The sequence below is a fragment of the Zalophus californianus genome, chromosome 8 (assembly GCF_009762305.2).
Source record: "Zalophus californianus isolate mZalCal1 chromosome 8, mZalCal1.pri.v2, whole genome shotgun sequence".
Lineage (NCBI taxonomy): Eukaryota > Metazoa > Chordata > Mammalia > Carnivora > Otariidae > Zalophus > Zalophus californianus.
In genome coordinates, this window is record NC_045602.1 from 117,954,326 (window position 1) to 117,974,348 (window position 20,023).

Genomic DNA, 20,023 nt, shown 5'->3' on the forward strand with positions numbered 1-20,023 from the left:
CAGAGTCGGCTTGAGATTCTCTCTCCCTCTCCCTCTTGTGCTCTCTCTCTCTAAAAGAAAGGAAGGAAGGAAGGAAGGAAGGAAGGAAGGAAAGAAGGAAAGAAAAGAAGAAAATAAAATAAAAAATAAAGAGGGGGGAAAAGCTATTTAATTTAACTGCTTATTTTATTCACCAGACTTGGCTGAAATGATTCTTGGCTAGTTCCAAAAAATCAAATGCACTCTCAAAGGGCCATGATCAGCTGACCTATGGATGGCAAGTTATTAAACCAAAGCAGGAGTTACCTCTGTGTTGTAGGACCCACTTGGCATGATTTCCTGCAGCTGGATAAGAGTCGTTACGGAGGGCAGAGTGATTATACTTTTTGTAATAAGACAGAATAAATCAGCTCGATCTTCAGAGCCAAATAGCAAGTGGACACCTTGGTAGCTAAGAAAAGACAGTTTAGGAATAGTAAGCTGGGAAGACTTTGATTTGACAGTGGTAAGCAGGGGTCGAAGTAACCCAGGGGGAATGAGTGGACTAGTTGGTGTATAATTCTGGTGGAAGAGACAAAGGGCATGCTTGTTAGCCTGTTTAGACAAATCTCACAAAAGGCTGGAGGAAGAATTTCACGGCTCAGAGCCTCCATCCTTGTTCCCTGTCCCTCCCTGTCTTCCCAAGAGGGTACTGGAATGATATCCTTCCAGGCTTTCCTCCAGTTTAACCACGGAGGAAAGCCTGCCATAGTCTAACATGTAAACCATGATTTTCCAAAGGATGTTCTGCTGAATGTTTGTTAGAGGAATGGTGGATGGAACCAAGTTAAAAATCCTTTTAAATAGGATTTCTTGGAGCCTTTAATAAGTTAGTGTGCCATACAAATCTCCAAGAAAGATAAACAGCAGGCAGCCCTTCCAAATTTCTTGGACTGTGGAACTCTACTGTCATGAAGCACACACGAGAGTAACTTTCCACTGAATATACTTTGGACAAAACTGAACTCCAAAGAGGTTCCAATAAGGTCTTTCAGATATGATGATGGCATATATGAAATCAAATTTCTTACACAGAAAATATGCATTTGGCTTCCCCTTCCCTATATAGTTTGCAAAAGTTAAAAGTATGGAACGTGTCAGTTGGCTCTGGTCTTGGCCCTGACTGAGAAAGCAGGACATGTGTAAGGGGCAGGGGGCAGGTGGGTGTCACCTGAGGTCAGAGATGGTAACAAAGACCTCCTGGCGCACAGAGCTCAGGAGAGAATGCACAGGCTCCTCTTCTACCAGCATCTGCAATGAGGGGGCAAAAACTTTATTATTATTTTTAAAGATTTTATTTATTTATTTGACAGAGAGAGACACAGTGAGAGAAGGAACACAGCAGGGGGTGTGGGAGAGGGAGAAGCAGGCTTCCCGTGGAACAGGGAGCCTGATGCGGGGCTCGATCCCAGGACTCTGGGATCATGACCTGAGCTGAAGGCAGACGCTTCAACGACTGAGCCACCCAGGCACCCGGAGGTCAAGAACTTTAAAACAGAGTCGAGAACGTGTCAAGTCCTTGGGCTAGACGATCAAAGATGTAGATGGCCTGCAAGAACCACAGCAGGGACTTCATTAGGTCCTGCTCTTGGCTCCACAGGACCAACAGTAGAACAGTGGTCAGGCCAGGAGTTTATGCTCTGGAGCCAGAGCCTGAGGCCTGGCGCTGCCTCTTATTAGCTGTTTGAGCAGACACAAGTGATTTACCCTGCCCCTCTCCCCGCACCTCAGTTTCCTCTTTGTAAAGTGAGGCAACTGTACTGTTTACCATCCCAAGGTGGTTGTGAACACTAATGAACTAATTCATAATTCCTAGTAGCCCTTGAGAACTCTTAGCATCTGTTACTCATTATTTTTACTACTTGTGATTATTTCCAGTTTAGGCATCCTAACTCCTCTTTCTACCAAACAGCAATCTCTACTATAGTGTCTAATATTAGTATGTGACTTGTCCAAGAAAAGGAATAGCTTTCCAAATTCCAAATTGGCAGAGTTTGGAAAGCTGCCTTGCTTTGTTGGAAAAATCTGTAGAGTGACAGAGAGGAAAAAAGAGGCTCTGGAGCTAGACAGCACCTGGGTTTGGGCACTGGCTGTGCCTCTCTCTCCCCTTGTGACCCAGAACGTAGCATTTAACTTCCCTGGGCCCGAGTTTCCTGATCTGTATGGGGGAAAAGAGATAAATCTCGGGGAGTTAATATAAAGAGCAAATGTAAATGGTTGTTGTGGAAGCCTTCCTGGGCTGTCTACCCAGCCTCTCTGGATAATTCCCTGGGTCACAGAATGGGCACCTCACAGCCATGCTTCCGCTAAGTCATTCTGTCCCACTAACCACACCTTATCCAGACAGGAGTAGATTCTTTTTCTCAGCACTCTGGAATTGAGACCAAGAGCCTCGATCTTATTCCGGCTGGCCTACTAAAAAGAGAAAATTTAAAATTTGGGAGCACTGTGCCCTGTGGACGAGGTAACAGAGAGAGCCAATTTTGGGAAGAGAGGTGAGGGAGAGAGAGAGAAATCAAAGTATATACAAAGGAGCAAAGATGAGAGATGGAGAGAAAGTTCTGAGTATGTGACAGATTTTTTTGTTTTTTGCTTTTTTTTCTGGCTTCATTCTCTTCTTGGAGCATGTTGCTCTTCCGGTTACAAGATTCTGGGAACGCTCAGTTATCCTAAGAACAAATCTCCCCTTTGGTGTTTCAGCAGCCTCTTGTGGCTTCCTCTTTCCTGCTACCAAAAAGACTCACCAGGAACTTAGTGTCCAGGAGGTGGCACTCAATAAATATTACTGTGTTCTCTCTCTTGCCCCTTCCTGACTTTTCTCTTTTCTTTCTCACTTTCCAACTCTGCTCAGATCTTGCTGGTGGCCTGATGCTCTTTCTTGTTTCCTCAAGGAACTCACTTAATTTTGTGGCTTTATAGTCTGGAAGGGACAAAGCACAGGACTCTGCCTTCAGCCTCTCAGGGCTCCACTCCCCCAAATCTAGCTGTCTCACGGGCATCACCACTAAGAGCATGGCTACATCCTGGCAATTTGGTGTTAAAAAGTGAGTTCATTATCTTCCTCCTCCAAAGGACACACCTTCCCAGCCTTCAATTGCTGTCAGTGGTGCTCTTTCCCAGGGCTCATAAAAGAGGTGACTTACAATTTCCTTTTCTCCTTTATTCATTTCCCGCATCCAGTCAATCATGATGATGGCCACTGTCTGTGCTGCACAGTTCTGGACTCTCCATCCCTACAGCCACTCACCTCATATGTGGATGAAGGCAGTGTCTCTTAGCTAAGCCACCAGGCCTGCAATTCCTTTTTTCAATCAGTTAGGTATGAAAGGCTTATTATTTAATCACAATTATGCTAACTGCAATGGGAGATTCAGAAGTGAGAGGCTATTTTTTGTTTGTCAAGTATTTGTGTAGTAGGAACCTCTTGGGGTGACTATCCAGATTACAGCAATCATCCTTCTTTGGGAATGGCTTCCAATACACAGAGAGGGATGCCCAGAAGTCACGCCCTTACTATATGATGCTGCCCCCAAACATGCCTAGTTGATGAAGGAGTGGAGAAGAGACCCAGTCTGGGCCAATCAGATTCTTTCTCCCAGAATCTAGAATTTTTGAGGAACAGACACAGATTGGGAGCGGCTAAAGGTCTGAGTCATCGTGATAGGAGAACAACCCCGCCTTTGAGACCCCAGGAGTTGTCCTGGAATATACTCTTCTGGAGGCTTGATTGTTAAAAGGCTTAGATTCTAAGGGAGATATCCCAGCATGCTTTTTCTTTTTTTTTAACTAAGTGAGCCAGAGTTGATTGTTATTGCTCTCTCCAAGAAGAATCTTAACTAATCTTTAAATTTTTTATTGTTATGTTAATCACCATACATTACACCATTAGTTTTTGATGTAGTGTTCCATGATTCATTGTTTGTGCATAACACCCAGTGCTCCACGCAGAACGTGCCCTCTTTAATACCCATCACCAGGCTAACCCATCCCCCCACCCCCCTCCCCTCTAGAACCCTCAGTTTGTTTTTCAGAGTCCATCGTCTCTCATGGTTCGTCTCCCCCTCCGATTTACTCCCCTTCATTCTTCCCCTCCTGCTATCTTCTTTTTTTTTCTTAACATATATTGCATTTGTTTCAGAGGTACAGAACTGTGATTCAACAGTCTTGCACAATTCACAGCGCTCACCATAGCACATACCCTCCCTAATGTCTATCACCCAGCCACCCCATCCCTCCCACCTCCCTACCACTCCAGCAACCCTGTTTGTTTTCCTGAGATTAAGAATTCCTCATATCAGTGAGGTCATATGATACATGTCTTTCTCTGATTGACTTATTTCACTCAGCATAACACTCTCCAGTTCCATCCACATCGTTGCAAATGGCAAGATCTCATTCCTTTTGATGGCTGCATAATATTCCATTGTGTATATATACCACATCTTCTGAATCTTAACCAATCTTAACAAAATGAGACACTTTGTCTCAAAGGCCTTAATGAAAGCCAGACAGATATTACTATCTCCATTTTCCAGGTGGAGCTAGAGGTTCAGAGAAGCTAAGTGATTTGTCTCAGATCACACAGGTTGTGCTTGACAGCGCTGGAATTAGAAACTGTGTCTTCTAATTCCTAAAATAAGTCCCTTTCTTCCTCACCGTTCTGCTTCAGGGAGCTCAGACTCTCACCAACACAAATGGGCAGTCTTCTCATGTTAGTTCAGTCTACTGTGAACTATCCATCCTCCGAAATCCTTCAGCATTTATTATCCATAACACTGAAGAGTCTTCCTGAAACGTCATTCTCATCCACTGCCTGCCTCATGGCTCAGCTGATCCAGTGCCTGGTCAATGCTGAGTGTAACTTTATTTACCAAACAACACAGTAGTAGTAGGATTTTGTGGAGGACCCCAGGTGCAGAATTAGGGTGGACTCCCAAGCTCAAGTCTGACATCATTAAGATTCTAGAATCACAGGTCTTAGTGCCCATGTCTGCTGTGGAGCACCAACAGCATCTAAAAAGCACCTCCTCTGCCATTCTGCCTTGACATAGCCAGGTAGTCATTTGCCAGTCAAACCCCTACCCCCTGGTCCCTTCTGTCTACCCAATCCAGCACATCCTTCCAGGCTTACATCAGGAGATCTATCTGGATTAATTTCATGCCAATCTTGTCATCTTTACTCCATATCCTAGTTGCCATTGCATTTCTTCTTTTCTATTGAAGTTCTCAACAGAATTTTTATAGCTTTTTTGACTTTGAGGTAAGACACACAACAAACCGTACATATTTAAAGTGTATAGTTTGAAGATTTTTGACTTAGGTATGCATTCACCACAAGATAATAAACATATGGATCACTTCAAAAAGTTTGTTTGTGTAAATTTTGTAATTTCTCATTCTTGTTCCTCCCCATTCTACTCCTATTTTCAGGTAACTACTGATCTGATGTCACTTTACACAAGTTTGTATTTTCTGTAATTTTATTTAAATAGAATCATATGATCTATATCTTCTTTGTCTGGCTTCTTTCACACAGCATGATTATGTTAAGATTCATTCAAGTTGTAGCACGTATCAATAGCTCATTCCTTGTTTGTTTTTTAAGAGAAAGAGAGAGTGTGCAGGTGCGCGTATGTACATGCAAGCAGTGTCGGAGTGTGGAGGGGCGGAGGGAGAGAGAGAATCTTAAGCAAGCTCCACAATCAGTGCAGAGCCCAGCAGGGTTTGATCTCATGACCCTGAGATCATGACCTGAGCTGAAACAAGTCAGACACTTAACCAACTGAGCCACCCAAGCACCCGTGTTCATTCCTTTTTACTGCTTGGTAGTATTCCATTATAAGGATATACCACAATTTATTTATCCATTCATCTGTTGATGGACATTTGGGTTGTTTCTAGTGTTTAGCTATTACATATAGAGCTTCTATGGACATTTGTGTACATGTTTTTTTTTTACATATGCTTCATTTTACCTAGGAGTAGAATTGCAGGGTCATATGGAAAGTGTTCTAGTGGGTGTATAGTTTGATCTCATTGTGGTTTTAATTTGCTTTTCCCTAATCACAATGATGGAGCATCTTCGCATATGCTTATTTATAAATCTTCTTTGGTGGAGTGTCATAACACATCTTTTCCCCTTCCTTTCCATATTCTGTTCATAGCTTCTTTGGGTTTTTTTATTTGGATACTGAGGAGGCATGCATTGGCATGGGTCATGAGAAGACGGGCAAATGCCTTACCATTCTTCTTTATAATGGCCCTGGCTTTCCACTCCTTGTCAATTACTCAGCAGAAGTGCCTCTCCTCCTGGCTGTTGGAAGCTGTACTCTTTTAGTCCCTGCACATGACCTTGCAGGGACTTTGTAGACTTGTCCAACGATGCAATGACCCATGCAATTCTCTCACGGACACCAACTACTTTAACACCTCTAGGCTGTACCTGCTAGCTCAGATTTTGGTTGATACCTGAAGTGGGTATTTTACTAATGGTTGGGCAGATCTAGATGGAGAGTATGGAGAAATTCAGTTTACTTTTGCTGTTTGGGACTTGCATTTGTGGATCTTCTGAGCTGGCTGGTTGAGCCAGGTGTCAGCTCACTGCTGCCAATCCTTATGGAAGTGAGATTTTGGAATCATGACATTTGGTCGGCTCCTATGGCTGCCTATAACCTTCTTCCCGTGGAGTGTAGCCAAGTAGAGAGCTGTATTCATCCTTAAATCGGCAAAATATCATTCTGTTCTTCTTTTTAAAAAATTTTTGCTAGATTTAAGCAGTGTTATTTTTTTTTAAAGACTTATTTGAGAGAGAGAGTCAGAGGGAGAGGGAGAGAGACAATCCCAAGCAGACTCCTCACTGAGAGCGGAGCCTGACGCAGGGCTCGATCTCACAACCCTGAGATCATGACCTGAGCCAAGACCAAGAGTCAGATGCTTAGCCGATTGAGCCAACCAGGCACCCCTCATTCTGTTCTTTTTGATGTATTATTTGGAATAGTTTTCAACCTATTTATGAGGTGGTCATTTCCAAATGGACTGTAAACTCTTGGAGGGCAAGGATTAACACTTCCAGGAAATTTGCATTCTTTATTGAAGCACCACAGTGTTCTAGATATAGAAGATCCTTGATAATTGTCTATTGTTTAACAAACCTGTTGGCTGGTTAGCCTTCAATTCTGAAAACTAATCATCGGTCTAATCAGCCTTATAGATCTGTGGGTTGGAAAAAAACTGCTCATTTTCCTGGGGTGTGTAAGAAATCTCAGATTCAGAATTCTAAAGCTTCAGAGAAACTGAAGGGGACATTTCACAGATAAGAAAAATAAAGCATCAAAAAGTTAAACACTTGCTTAAGTGCATCACTTCCTTTGTAAAGCCCTTCTGATCTTTTGACATGGAATCAACCTCTCACTCACTCCTCTGTACCCTTACTATAACTGTTTAAACTTTTGTCACAGTCCCTGTGACACTTGATTACACCTTGCTTGGCTTCAGGAACAGGGATCCTGTCTTATCTTTGTAACCTCAATTTGCAGCCCAGACACTGCCTGGAATGGTCAGGCACTAATAAGGCAATAAATGAATCAGACAGCGGCAAACTGCGGCTGGAGTTGGGTATAAATACAATAAAAAGAATATAACCATGTTTATCAAATGTAAACTATGTGTTAGGTATCACACTACATGGCTTATGTTTATTTCTTTTTTTTTTTTAAAGATTTATTTGTTTATTCATTTGAGAGAGAGAGAGAGAGCACATGAGAGGGGGTAGGGTCAGAGGGAGAAGCAGACTCCCCGCTGAGCAGGAAGCCAGATGCGGGGCTCGATCCCGGGACTCCAGGATCACGACCCGAGCCGAAGGCAGTCACTCAACCGACTGAGCCACCCAGGCGCCCCGGCTTATGTTTATTTCTTATTTAATACTCTCAATAGCTCTGTGAAAGATACAGCTATTTTTATTCTGTAGATGAGGAAGCTGCGGCACTAAGTTATACAGCTTCCCAAAGTCAAACAGCTGAAAAGAGGCAGAACTGGCACCTGAACCTGGGCACTGAATATTATAGAGTTTGCCTCATAACTATGACTTCATTAATGAGAATGCAGCATTGTCCTTACTGGGAAATTTAAATGCTGTCTCATTTCTAATAATCTTTTTTATTTTTTTAAAGATTTTTATTTATTTGACAGAGAGAGACACAGCGAGAAAGGGAACACCAGCAGGGGGAGTGGGAGAGGGAGAAGCAGGCTTTCCACCGAGCAGGGAGCCCGACGCGGGGGCTCGATCCCAGCACACTGGGATCATGACTGGAGCCAAAGGCAGACGCTTAACAGCTAAGCCACCCAGGCACCCCTCTACTCATCTTTTAGTTGGTTTTCAAGGGTAATTATATTTGTGGAGTACTCCTGAGTATTTCTCCTCCATGCAAAGATACTGGTATGAGAAGAGGTCAAGGAAATTGGTAATATATATGAAGCCACTAAAACATTTGTTAGTCAAGTCACTGAATTTGTGTGGTCCTGATAATTTGTGATAAGATCACCATACTTACATTTAGGATACACACAATATCTGCTATGTGGCTGTGAATGAATGATTCTGTGGTGTCATCATAGGGTAAAGTTCGGCTGAGAGAAGACAAAGATCGTAGGAATGTCAGCTTCTCAAGTTCACTCTGAATTTGTAGAAAAATGATAAATGCACAACTATATATTATAATCTCATTTGATGATTGTAGAGGGCTTTTGAGAAGTTTCTTGTAATGTTCTAAACATCTGACATCTCATTCGATCTAGTCTCAGGTCTTTTATTATAAGGAATGAATAAATTACAGAGATGTGGAATTCCTTGTCGACTTGCTCTGTCTGGGTTTGGGACTTTGTTTTCCCTCTCAGCTAGATTAAATGCTAGATTACTAACTGCTCCATGATGGTGCTCCCCACCTTTAGTCTTTTATCTTCCCCACCTACCCATCCTGTCTATATACTACTGTCTGATTAAACTTCCTAAAGGTTATCTTTGACTGTTACTTCTAGCTCTCTTGATGTCATTAAAGATTATTTTGAGTCTTTAAGATTCCCTATTAAAACGCAAGTTCTTATTTGAAGAATAAAATCTTTTGTATTATTCTTTTTCTCATTATAAAAGCAGTTATCTATTTATCATAGAAACTTTGAAAAAAAAGTATGAAGACAATAAAAGACATCAATAATTCCACAATCTTGGGAAAATTTCTTCTCATCTTTCCCTCACAACCTATAGATAGTATAAACTGGTATAAGCTCTCTGGATAGCAAGTAGCAATATATACAGCCAGAAGCTGACTTCATGGCCTAATTCTTTCTCATCTACATTAGTGTAACAATCAACATTGAATTTCCCTGCTTCAGTTTTGCTCCCCTCCAATCTATTCCCCTAGCTATCACCAGATTCATCTTCACTAAGTGCAAACTTGATCAGGTAGCTCCCTATCAAAATATCTTTCAATAGTACCCATGGAGGTCAAGGCCCTCCCAATGTGAACCCAGCTAACCTCTTCAAATTCATCTCCTCCTTGCCCTGCAGCATTCTGAACTTTAGACAGATTAACTTTTATGCTGCACTTTTCTGGTTCTGGGCCTTTGAGCCTTCTGAATTCTCTACACTTATTTTGCTTACTAAAATCTGTATATCCTTTAAGACTAGAAAAATGCATTTTCTCCTGAAGCAGCATTGGGTGCCCTTCCTAAGAGTATCCATAAAACTCATGTATATATTGCTATCATGGCATTTGTGATACTCTGACAAAACTTATTTTGTCTTATTCATCTATTTTCCCGCCTGGTTGTGGATTCAGGTCAAGGCAGGGAATGGATTTTCTTTTCTTTCAATTCACTGCAGCAATCCCAGCCCTTTATTAATTACAAAGAAATGCTTTATAAAGCCCTGCTAACATGAAGTGTAAAGAAAAGTCTGAGTCAAAAGTGAAGACCAACATTCTGGCTTTAAGTGCTTTTTTTCCAAAAACTTTTTATTAGCATTATACATAGAGAAAATGTAAAGTTTGATGAATTTTCCCAAACTAGAAACATCTGTGTATATATATATATATAGTCAAAGGAAGTGAAATCTGGATCTGAAAGAGATCTCTGCGCTCCCAAGTTCAATGCAACATTATTCACAATAGTGGAGATATGGAAATAACCTAAGTGTCTGTTGACAAACACCTTCATCACTATCATTTAAACATACCAGCCTTCTGTGAGTTCATCAAACATGCTCTGCTCCTTTCTGCCTCAAGGTTGTTACACATACGATGCCCTATTTCTGGAATACTTCCTCCAATTCTAACTTCTCTTAGTTTCTCCTATTCATTTCTCAGATCTGATCTCCAGGGTTCCTTCCTCAGAAATGCCTTCCCTTGCCCCCAGGTTAAGACAAATTCTTCTGTCATGTGCTCTCACAGAATAAATGAATGAATGAATGTTCTGCTAAACAACAGAATACTGTATTAAGCAGGGTAATATAGATCCATAGCTATTTACCTAGAAAACTTCTTTCCTCCCACCATCTCTGATGTTTATTTTTCTATAATTACATGCATTTGTATGTACAGAAGAAAAAGTCTGAAAATATATATACAAAAATGTTAACATTAGTTATCTTGGGAGAGTGGATTAGGGAAGACTCATTTTTCTCCTTTTCTTTCTTTTCATTGGGATTTTATAGTTTTGTAAACAGAAGCATAAATATAAGTACAATTTATAAATGTTTATTATAAAAACACAAATATAAACATATTTTATAGTCTATAATATCAATTATTTGTATGATAAAGAAATCATAAATGTTTAAAATATTTGTTAAAATGGAGGAATAAGTTGGATGACTCAGTATGATTGCTTGTGCATACCTGCAGCTCACCATCAAAAACCTCCTGGATAGATTGGATCAGCCTCTCAACAATGGCCTCACTGAGGGGGCCCTTTTGGGTCAGGCATCTGAAGCTATCTGTGAGTGGTTCCTGAGAGAGTCCAGCGATGTCAGAGATGTTGGAGTCTAATACTGAAAGAAACACAGCAGATTACATATCTGTATTACGTAGAGTTATACAGTCATAACAGGGAGATCCACTGGATGTCAGGATAGACGTGACCTGGTCTCACCCTTACTATCTGCTCTGCAACCTTGACCAAGTCTCTTCCACTCTCCAAGTCTGTCTTCCCAATTACAAATTCAGTGTTCTCTACGGGCCTCCTAAGCTACAAAAACCTTTAAGAGTGAGCTATAGCAGAGTGGTTAAGATCATGGACTTTACATCTCAGTCTGAGACTAATCTGAATCCTGGCTCTACCCCTTATTAAGTTTTATGACCTTTATCAAGTTAGTTTGCCTCTTGGAACCTTAGTTTCTTCACCTGTAAAACAGGGTTATCACAAGGATTAAGTGAGGTAATGAATACAAAAGACTTATCTAAGTATGTGATCCATAGTAAGCCCTAATGGTAGATATTATTATTAAATTCAAAATGACTATGACTCTGTGGTGACAAGAGCTTAAAATACAGTAGAAGCCCCTTGCTGGTCTCTTCCTACTGGACCAGGCTGCAGTAGGTGCTTGAGGGACCTCCTTCCAGACCTGGGATATACTTTGATTAAGAGCACAGGCTCTGGGGGCGCCTGGGTGGCTCAGTCGTTAAGCGTCTGCCTTCGGCTCAGGTCATGATCCCAGGGTCCTGGGATCAAGCCCTGCATTGGGCTCCCGGCTCCGCGGGGAGGCCTGCTTCTCCCTCTCCCAACCCCCCTGCTTGTGTTCCCCTCCCTCGCTGTGTCTCTCACTGTCAAATAAATAAATCTTTAAAAAAAAAAAAAAAAGAGCATAGGCTCTGGAGTTGGTCTGCCTAGGCTTGGATCCTTGCTCTGCCTCTTTCTAGCATTGTGACTGTGTGTGATCTTACTTTTTCTGGGTCTGTTTCTTCATTTCCAAAATGGGGATGATAATAGAACCTACCTCGTTTGGTTGATACAGAGCTAGCACCAAGGAGGTGGTGGCAAATATTATTCCTTTGCTGGTCACAGTGATTATGGTGGTATCATTTCCCCTTTCATATAGCTTTACATCCTTACCTCCTCTGTTTTCCAAAACCAAGTTCTTTATTCCTACTGGGGAAACAGTCTTACTATATCCCTCTTACACCCATCATCAGGGTTTCTACCCCTCCACTTCTGTATACTTTTTGCTCTCCTGAATTATAACCTCTGCAAATTCCTGCCACCCACTGTCACATTCTTCTCAAGCAATAGAAGCCCTATCTCATTCAGCTCTCATGCTTCTCCCTACATGATTCTCCTTCTTCTTCCCTACCTTCCCTACTCCTACCTCCTTTGCCTACTAACTGCCACTCATCCTTCAGGGCTCTGCTCCAGGATGCCTTTCTTGAATCTCCTCTTTGCTCATTTTGACCAAGTATCCACCTAACTGCTAAAAAACCTCTTTATATTTGCTTCCTACCCCCACTCCCAATCACCCATATTAAACTGAGTTCCAATCATTTATCTACAAGTACACTGTGTCTACTCCGTTCATTACTAAATTTCCAGCAGCTAGATCTGTGTTTACGGCATAGTAGGACTTCAATAAATGCTTGCTGAATGAGTGTAGAAATGGAGAAATGTGTTCCTCAAATAGTCTTTCCTGTCTCATACACATGCTATTATATCCATCTGGAATGTTCTTTCCTCTACTTCTCACATGGGTTGCTCTTTGATATCCTTGAGGCCTCCTTTAGGTTTAAACAGCACCATCTTAGATAGGTGTTCTCTGACAACCATGGCTTAAAATAGGTTCCCATCTCCCTTATTTTTTGTCTCAGCCCCATGTATAATTCTTTCATAGTATTAACTACAATTTGTAATTACTTTATTTAATATCTGTTTACTTATTTTGGTACTTTTCAGCAAATTCTGTGAGGGCAGGGACCATGTCGGTCTTGTTCATTGCTGTATATTCAACAACCGGTACTCAGTAAATGCTTGTAGAATAAATGAAAAGATATATTTTATAGCCCAATCAAGGGTCCACCCACAACCAACCACCTTTCCCTTCTCAGAATCCTTCTAGCACTTAGACTCTGTGCAAGTCTGTAGGATTAACTATCTCAGTTTCCTGTATGTCTAGACTAATATATTTTATCTCATTGTGCCAACCATTTTCCAAGGTCTTAAATTCAGGGACCAAATTCATTGTCAAAGTCTAGTTGAGGACTCTCATCCAGCAGCTTGACTCAAACAGAGAAACCCTTTTCTCCACCTCCCTTCCTTCAAAAAAAAAAAAAAAAAACTTTTCCCCCTTTTACCTGTAAGTTCAAGGCTACTTGGATCTTTTTTAATATTCTCTAAGTTGCTCAGCTGCAAATCCACACTCCCTGAATCATTGTCAGAAGCACAGGGGATCACTACTTCTTCCCAACTACAGATCCTAGGAATGAAGAGGGGATCAGAAATATTAGTATTTTATTTATTTATTTATTTATTTAATTTTATTTAAAATCAATTAACATATAGTATATTATTAGTTTCAGAAGTAGAATTTAGTGATTCATCAGATGCATATAACACCCAGTGTTCATTACGTCAAGTGCCCTCCTTAATGCCCATTACCCAGTTACCGCTTCTCCCCACCCACCTCCCCTCTGTCGAACTTCAGTTTGTTTCCTATAGTTAAGAGTCTCTTATGGTTTGTCAAGAAATATTAGTATTTTAGGATCGCTTCTGTCTCATCACTTGAGAGAAAGCTTAAATGTCACATTCTCAGAGAAGCATTTACTGATCACAGTCTAGGTTAGGTAGCTTCTCCCCACCCCAGTCCCACAGTTCTTTTCTTATTTTTTCCCATAGTATTTAACCATTACCTACAATTATCAAGTTCATTTGGGTTTGTTGACTGTCTCCCATCAGACTATAGGCTCCATGAAGGGAGAAACCTTGTCTACATGGTCATGGTTGAATTGCCAGCACCTAGCATATTGTCAGCCTCATGGGGCATGAATGGATAGGTAAGAAATACTATGCGGCTGTTAAAAGAAACTAGAACACCCCCCAATTCCCCATACCCTTTCCTACTTTTTCTTGTTCTTATAGCACACAATCCCTCCTAACATATTATTCATCTATTTATGATATTATCATCTATTTTTTCCTGCTAAAATGTAAGCTCCATGAAGGCAAATTCCCCCAATTCCCCTTACCTTTTCCTACTTTTTCTGTTCCTATAGCACACAATCCCTTCTAATATATCATTCACCTATTTATGAAATTGTTTATCATCTATTTCCTCCTGCTAAAATGTAAGCTCCATGAAGGCAAAGATCTGTGGCTACTTTGTTTATGAATGTATTCTAAGAGACTAAAATGCCTGGCACATGGTAATGCTCGATAAATATTGGTCGAGTGAGTGAATCTCTATTTGCCGATGTTTAGCATATATTAATGAATGAAAAAGCAAGTTGTCAAGCAATCTGTGTAAACTGTGTGTGTACATACAGACACTTAGACACACACAAATGTTGGGATACGTGTAGAAAAACTTTTGGTATTCAAATCCAACATCTGTGGAGTGGAATTTTTGAGAGAAAAATTTAGTTTTTAAACTTTTATACTGCCTGAATTTTTTTTACATTGGCATGTATAGCATATATTGACAAAGATGTGGAGCACAGAACTCATAAGTCACAGTTACAGTGTAAATTGGTACAACCATTTTGGAAATAATTTGGCATCATCTAGTAAAGTCGCAAATGTGCCTATACCATGAAACTATTTCACTCCTAGGAATGTATTCCAATGAAACTCTTACCCATGTGCATTAGGAATACATGCAAGAATCTGCACAGCAGTAGTCATCATAGCAAAAAACTAGAGACACCCAATGGCCTACCAACAGTAGAAAAACTATGGTAATTCATCCAATAAAGTACTATATACTAGAATGAATTCTATCTATGCACAGCAATGCAGATAAATCTTACCACACTGAGAAAAAAAAGAAAGTCACAGAAAAAATACATAGTAAATTCCATTTGTATAAAATTAAGAAATATGCAAAAGTAAACAAATACTGTTTGGAGTTATAAACATATACAGTAAAACTGTGAAGAAAAGCAAGGAAACAATATAACCTATAACCTGCAGGAGGGGAATCTCTGAGCAGAGAGAAAGGGGATGGAATGGGTAAGACTAGAAAGAGAACTTAAAAGTTATGGTTATATCACTTCTCGGCCTTTTGGCTAAGATCAAGTGTAAAAGTTATGGTCATTTATTTATTTGTTTTAAGTAGGCTCTACTCCCAGAGTGGAGCCCAACGTGAGGCTTGAACTCACGATCCTGAGAGCAAGATCTGAGCTGAAATCAAAAGTCGGATGCTTAACTGACTGAGCCACCCAGGCGCCCCTGTTTTTTAATGGGATGGCAAGTACACAATTTCACTGTATCATTCTTTTTTCTTTATGTATGTTTACAAATATTGTTTTTTCATTTAGTCAATCGTAAATAAAACAATTTTGGGGAAAAAACCCAAACCAATAAAGTTTGAGCCTCTCCCTGTGTACTTATATTTAATAATTTAAAAAAAACCAGTTAATTAAAAACAAACAAACCAGGGCACCTGGGTGGTTCAGTCAACTAAGCGTCTGCCTTCAGCTCAGGTCATGATCCCAGAGTGTGGGATGGGGCCTTGCATCAGGCTCCATGTTCAGCAGGGAGTCTGCTTCTCCCTCTGCCCCTCCCGCGCTCATGCTCATGCTCTCTCTGCCTCTCAAATAAATAAATAAATAAATAAAATCTTTATAACAAACAAACCCTCTAAGAGTAGAATGGCTGGGTTATGCAGTAGGTCATATAACTGGCTTTTTAAAAAGCTACAAATCTGTTTTCTAATATGATAGCACCATTTTCCATTTCCACCAGCAGTATATGCAAGTTCCAGTTGTTCCACATCCTTGCCAGCATTTGGTATTATTGGTCTTTTTTATATTAACTATTTCGACAAATATATAGCAATATCTCCTGGTGACTTAATATACGGTGCAATCAATGTGTAATGATGCTGATTATCTTTTCATCTGTTTATCTGCTCTATGTATATCGTTTTTTTCCTAAGATTTTATTTATTTATTTGACAGAGATAGCGAGAGCAGGAACACAAGCAAGAGGAGTGGGAGAGGGAGAAGCAGGCTTCCTGCTGAGCAGGGAGCCCCATCCCAGCACCCTGGGATCACCACCTGAACCCAAGGCAGACGCTTAACGACTGAGCCACCCAGACGCCCCTCTGCTCTATGTATATCTTAATGAAGTGCCTATTCAAATCTTTTGCCTGTGTTTTTTACCGGGTTGCTTGCAGTAGTATGCTGGTAAATGTTTAAAACAGACTTTCTAAGTGTAGTTTTTAAGTGAATGCTGGTTGATATTTTCATTTACATTAATGAGTACAATGTAACTGAAACTTCAGAAGTGACTTCTCTGAGTTGGATAATAGTTTTCAAACACTAGAATGATACTCCCTCAAGTTTTTGAGCTATTCGCAATGTAAAGCCTATAGACATGACACACTTCTAAATTTAATCTCTATTAACATTTCTCCATCATTAAGTTCAGACATAACAAAGCAGAAAATCACGCCCTGGTGTGTAGCATTTGCTGATTCTATGGTGTAAATATTCCCATTGTGGCCAAAATCAAGCTACTGATGTTACTTTGGAAAAAGATGTGCACATCACCATATAATATTTCCACCATATAGATGCAATAGAAATAAGGAACCACAAAAGCATACAAAATGGGAAAATGTAGTAATAACGAAATGATGAGTGGTTTTCAATAGACTTTATTTCATTTAAGTTTGTATAATTTAATTTTTTAAATAGCTGTATTTAACAACCAATTTGCAAAATTCTTGCTAAATTTAAAAATTTTATTTATTTTTAGAGAGGGAGAGTGTGAGCAGGGGGAGGAGCAGAGGGGGAGCGAGAGGAAGGGGGAAAGAATCCCAAGCAGGCTCCACTCTGAGCCTGGAGCCCTACATGGGGATCGATACCACGACCCCAAAATCATGACCTGAGCCAACAACAAGATGCTCAACCGACTGAGCCACCCAGGCGTCCCCCCTTGCTAAATTTCTTAAGTGACTCTTGCAAGCCAGTATGAAATGGCTTCAGCACATCGGTGGTTGTCTTATTATTGAGTTGTTTGAGGTTTTTTTTTTTTTAAGATTTATTTATTTGAGAGAGACCTGCTACTTCTGTAAAATTGGGCTAATATGCTCCTCAGAGTTATTGCGAGGAGTACTAAGTCCACAGAAATACTTTGCAAATCAAAGAAAACCTCACTCATTAGGTCAGTTATTGACAAGCGAAACAATCTTTGGAGGAAATTGCCATAATTTCCTAAAGAGAAGAAAAAAAAAAAAGAACGAAAGAAAAGGAAAGCCCAAGCCCTGGAACACTAATTGCCCTTCCTCACGGGACCCTTCCCATTCCTTTAAAATCGGCCGGGCTGCAGAGAGACGACTGAGTGACGGCGCGATCGGCCAATCAACGCGATCGGCCAATCAGCGGAGGCCCCGTTTCGGGCCCACCCCGAAGCTTCGTCCAACCGCGTACTGGTAGCACCCGGATTAGGACCGTTGCGAGGCGGCCGGTTCCAAGTGGCCCAGGTCGCGGGGGGGGATGCCGGCCCGTACACGAGGACGGCGCCGCCCTTTGCGCGCGGCAACTGGAATTTGGGCCGCGGTTGCTGGGACCGGGCCGACCCAGCGGGACGGCGGGGACTGACCTGTGCCTAGATCCCATCCCGGCACGCGCAGCCTGCCGCGAGTCCCTGGTGTCCCCTCCGGCGCGCTCTTGGAGCCACTTTCCCGAGCGGAAGTCAGCCTCCGGCTCGGGCCCTGGTGGGACCTGCTCGGAGGAATGGCGTCGCCGGGTGAGGTGTTGTGCATGTCTCGACGACGGGGCCCCGCGGCCGGCACGCCTTGGCGAGTGGGCCGTAGCCCGCGGGAGGCTAGTGCTCGCCACTCGGGAGTCGGCCACGCGGGAGCTTCTTCCCCTATGGGGCAGGGTCAGGGGCATGGGCTCGGGCTCGGGCTCGGGCTCTTTTGGGGTCGAGCGTGTGACGAAGGGCTGGCGAGCTGGTGGACTGCGGGCGAATGGAGGTGGGGTGGGTGCCGGTGCGGCGCGGAGCTACGGGTGCCCCCGAGGCCCAGCCGGGGGCCGCGGTTAACCCTAGGTCTGACTTCATTCATTTGATTCGCGGCGGCTCCCGAGCCGGACGGCCTAAGAGTGAGCTTTTGGCCAAGTCGTCCTTTGGACCGTGGCTTCCTTTGTAGTAAAAAGGAGCAAGGAAATCACTCATCTCTCTGGGAGCTTAGAGTATATTCTGAAGTTAGATTCTCCTGGTGCAAACTTGTAGTTTGTCAAGTATTCGTTAACGTGACCCAGTCCAAGTTCCTTAACCCCTCTGCACCTCAGTTTCTGATCTGTAAACTAGGTTAGTCACGTTATCCGCCGCATAAATTGCTGTATTAAGTGAGCTGAGCCCCGTGCATAGTTTAGAATAGTGCATGGCACTCAGCAAGCATCAATAAAGTTAACTGCATTGCTAGTTATTGGGCGGGCACTGTGCACGATGAGAGCATGTAGTCTCACGGTGGCGTGGGGAATGTGTACTATTATGTACGTTTGACAGATAGGAAGACAAAATTTCAGAGAAGAAAAGTAACTTGCCCAAGATAACAGTGAATAAGACAGTGGGTCATTGCTCCATTTTTTGAAAAGTTGAGGGTACTAGAGTGGTTAAAAAACAAACTTTGGATTCAAACTGCCTGCATTTTGATTCTCAGTTATGTGTCTTAGGGCAGGTAACGCCTAGTGAGTCTCAATTTCTTCATCTGTAAACCGCACTCACTTGGATGTTGTGAAGATTTAATGACTCAATGCATGCCAAGTACTTAGCATAGTATGGGCATACCCCACACGTGTTAAGTGCTCAAATTTTAGCCAAAAATGTTGTCACTATTAATTCGAGGTGGGAAGGTTAGAATTCTGACATAGATGCTGTGTTAGGGGAATTTATAGTCTAGCTGGGAAAATGCCAGTTGTCATTTACTAGATCTTAATATATTAAGTGCTATATTAAGCATGGAATATATTGCATGTACATAAGGCACTGGGGATTCAGCATCAGTATCTTTTTGACTCTTTTTCTTACATTTTTCTATCCTTTAGCAGTTCTGGCTTTGACCTTGAATTCTAGCTGGACTCTGACCACTTCTCACCTCTACTGCTGTCACCCTGGCTGTGACCACCATCATCTTTTTACTTGGATTATTACTAACTGGTGTCCTCTTTAGATTCTTTCTCCTACCTAGTCTCAACACAGTTTTGTTTATTCTCAACACAATGATCCTATTAAATTGTAAGTCAAATCATTCCTCTTCTCAAAACTTTCTAGTGGCTCCCATCTCTCAGTATAAGCCAGAGTCCCTACAAAGGTTTAAAAGGTCCTTCAGGTTTGGCCTCTGCTACCTCTTTCACATCTTCCATACTTTTCACCTTTTGCTTATGCCACTCTAACTATACTTTCCTCTCTTAATGTCAACGAATACCACATATACAGGGTCTTTGCACGTGCTTTTCTTCTTGGGATATTTTACCCCAAAATATCTTTGTGATGCTCCTTCTTTTCCTTCAGGTCTGTACACATAGCTTTATTTCTTAGTTAGATCTTCATAGACTACCATATTTAAAATCGTAACTCTGGGGCACCTGGGTGGCTCAGTTGGTTAGGCATCTGCCTTCTGCTTAGGTCATGATCCCAGGGTGCTGGGATTGAGCCCCATGTTGGGCTCCCTGCTCGGTGGAGAGCCTGCTTCTCCCTCTGCCTCTGCTGCTCCCCCTGCTTGTGTGTGTTCTCTCTGTCAAATAAATAAAATCTTAAAAAAAATAAAAATAAAATTGTAATTCTTCTCGGATATCTCTTC

The 20,023-nt window shown here is 41.7% G+C and overlaps 2 protein-coding genes and 1 pseudogene across 11 annotated transcripts in view; 2 read left to right on the forward strand and 1 right to left on the reverse strand.

Moving 5' to 3' along the window:
- The window catches only part of MROH8 (maestro heat like repeat family member 8), a 61,826-nt gene extending 41,934 nt beyond the window's left edge, over positions 1-19,892 (reverse strand). For 7 of the 8 annotated variants that reach the window (XR_003524539.2, XR_003524541.2, XR_003524540.2 and 4 more), the window contains exons 1-6: positions 17,821-19,892; positions 13,350-13,471; positions 10,908-11,053; positions 8,568-8,690; positions 1,190-1,269; positions 286-430 (exon numbers count right to left, since the gene is read on the reverse strand). Coding sequence is in view for 5 of the 8 variants with exons in the window: in XM_027621102.2 (XP_027476903.1) it covers positions 286-430; positions 1,190-1,269; positions 8,568-8,690; positions 10,908-11,053; positions 13,350-13,471; positions 17,821-18,113 (909 nt within the window). In the remaining 3 variants the exon portion in view is untranslated. Of the gene's footprint in view, positions 1-285; positions 431-1,189; positions 1,270-8,567; positions 8,691-10,907; positions 11,054-13,349; positions 13,472-17,820 lie in introns of those variants that run through there. The other variant, XM_027621105.2, reaches the window with a different exon arrangement.
- Positions 15,259-15,379, forward strand: LOC113938855 (annotated as a pseudogene).
- RPN2 (ribophorin II) overlaps positions 17,664-20,023 on the forward strand; it is a 59,376-nt gene continuing 57,016 nt past the window's right edge. For all 3 annotated transcript variants that reach the window (XM_027621106.2, XM_027621107.2, XM_027621108.2), the window contains exon 1: positions 17,664-17,967. In XM_027621106.2, the coding sequence (XP_027476907.1) occupies positions 17,955-17,967 (13 nt within the window). In that variant the 5' untranslated portion in view covers positions 17,664-17,954. The remainder of the gene's footprint in view (positions 17,968-20,023) is intronic.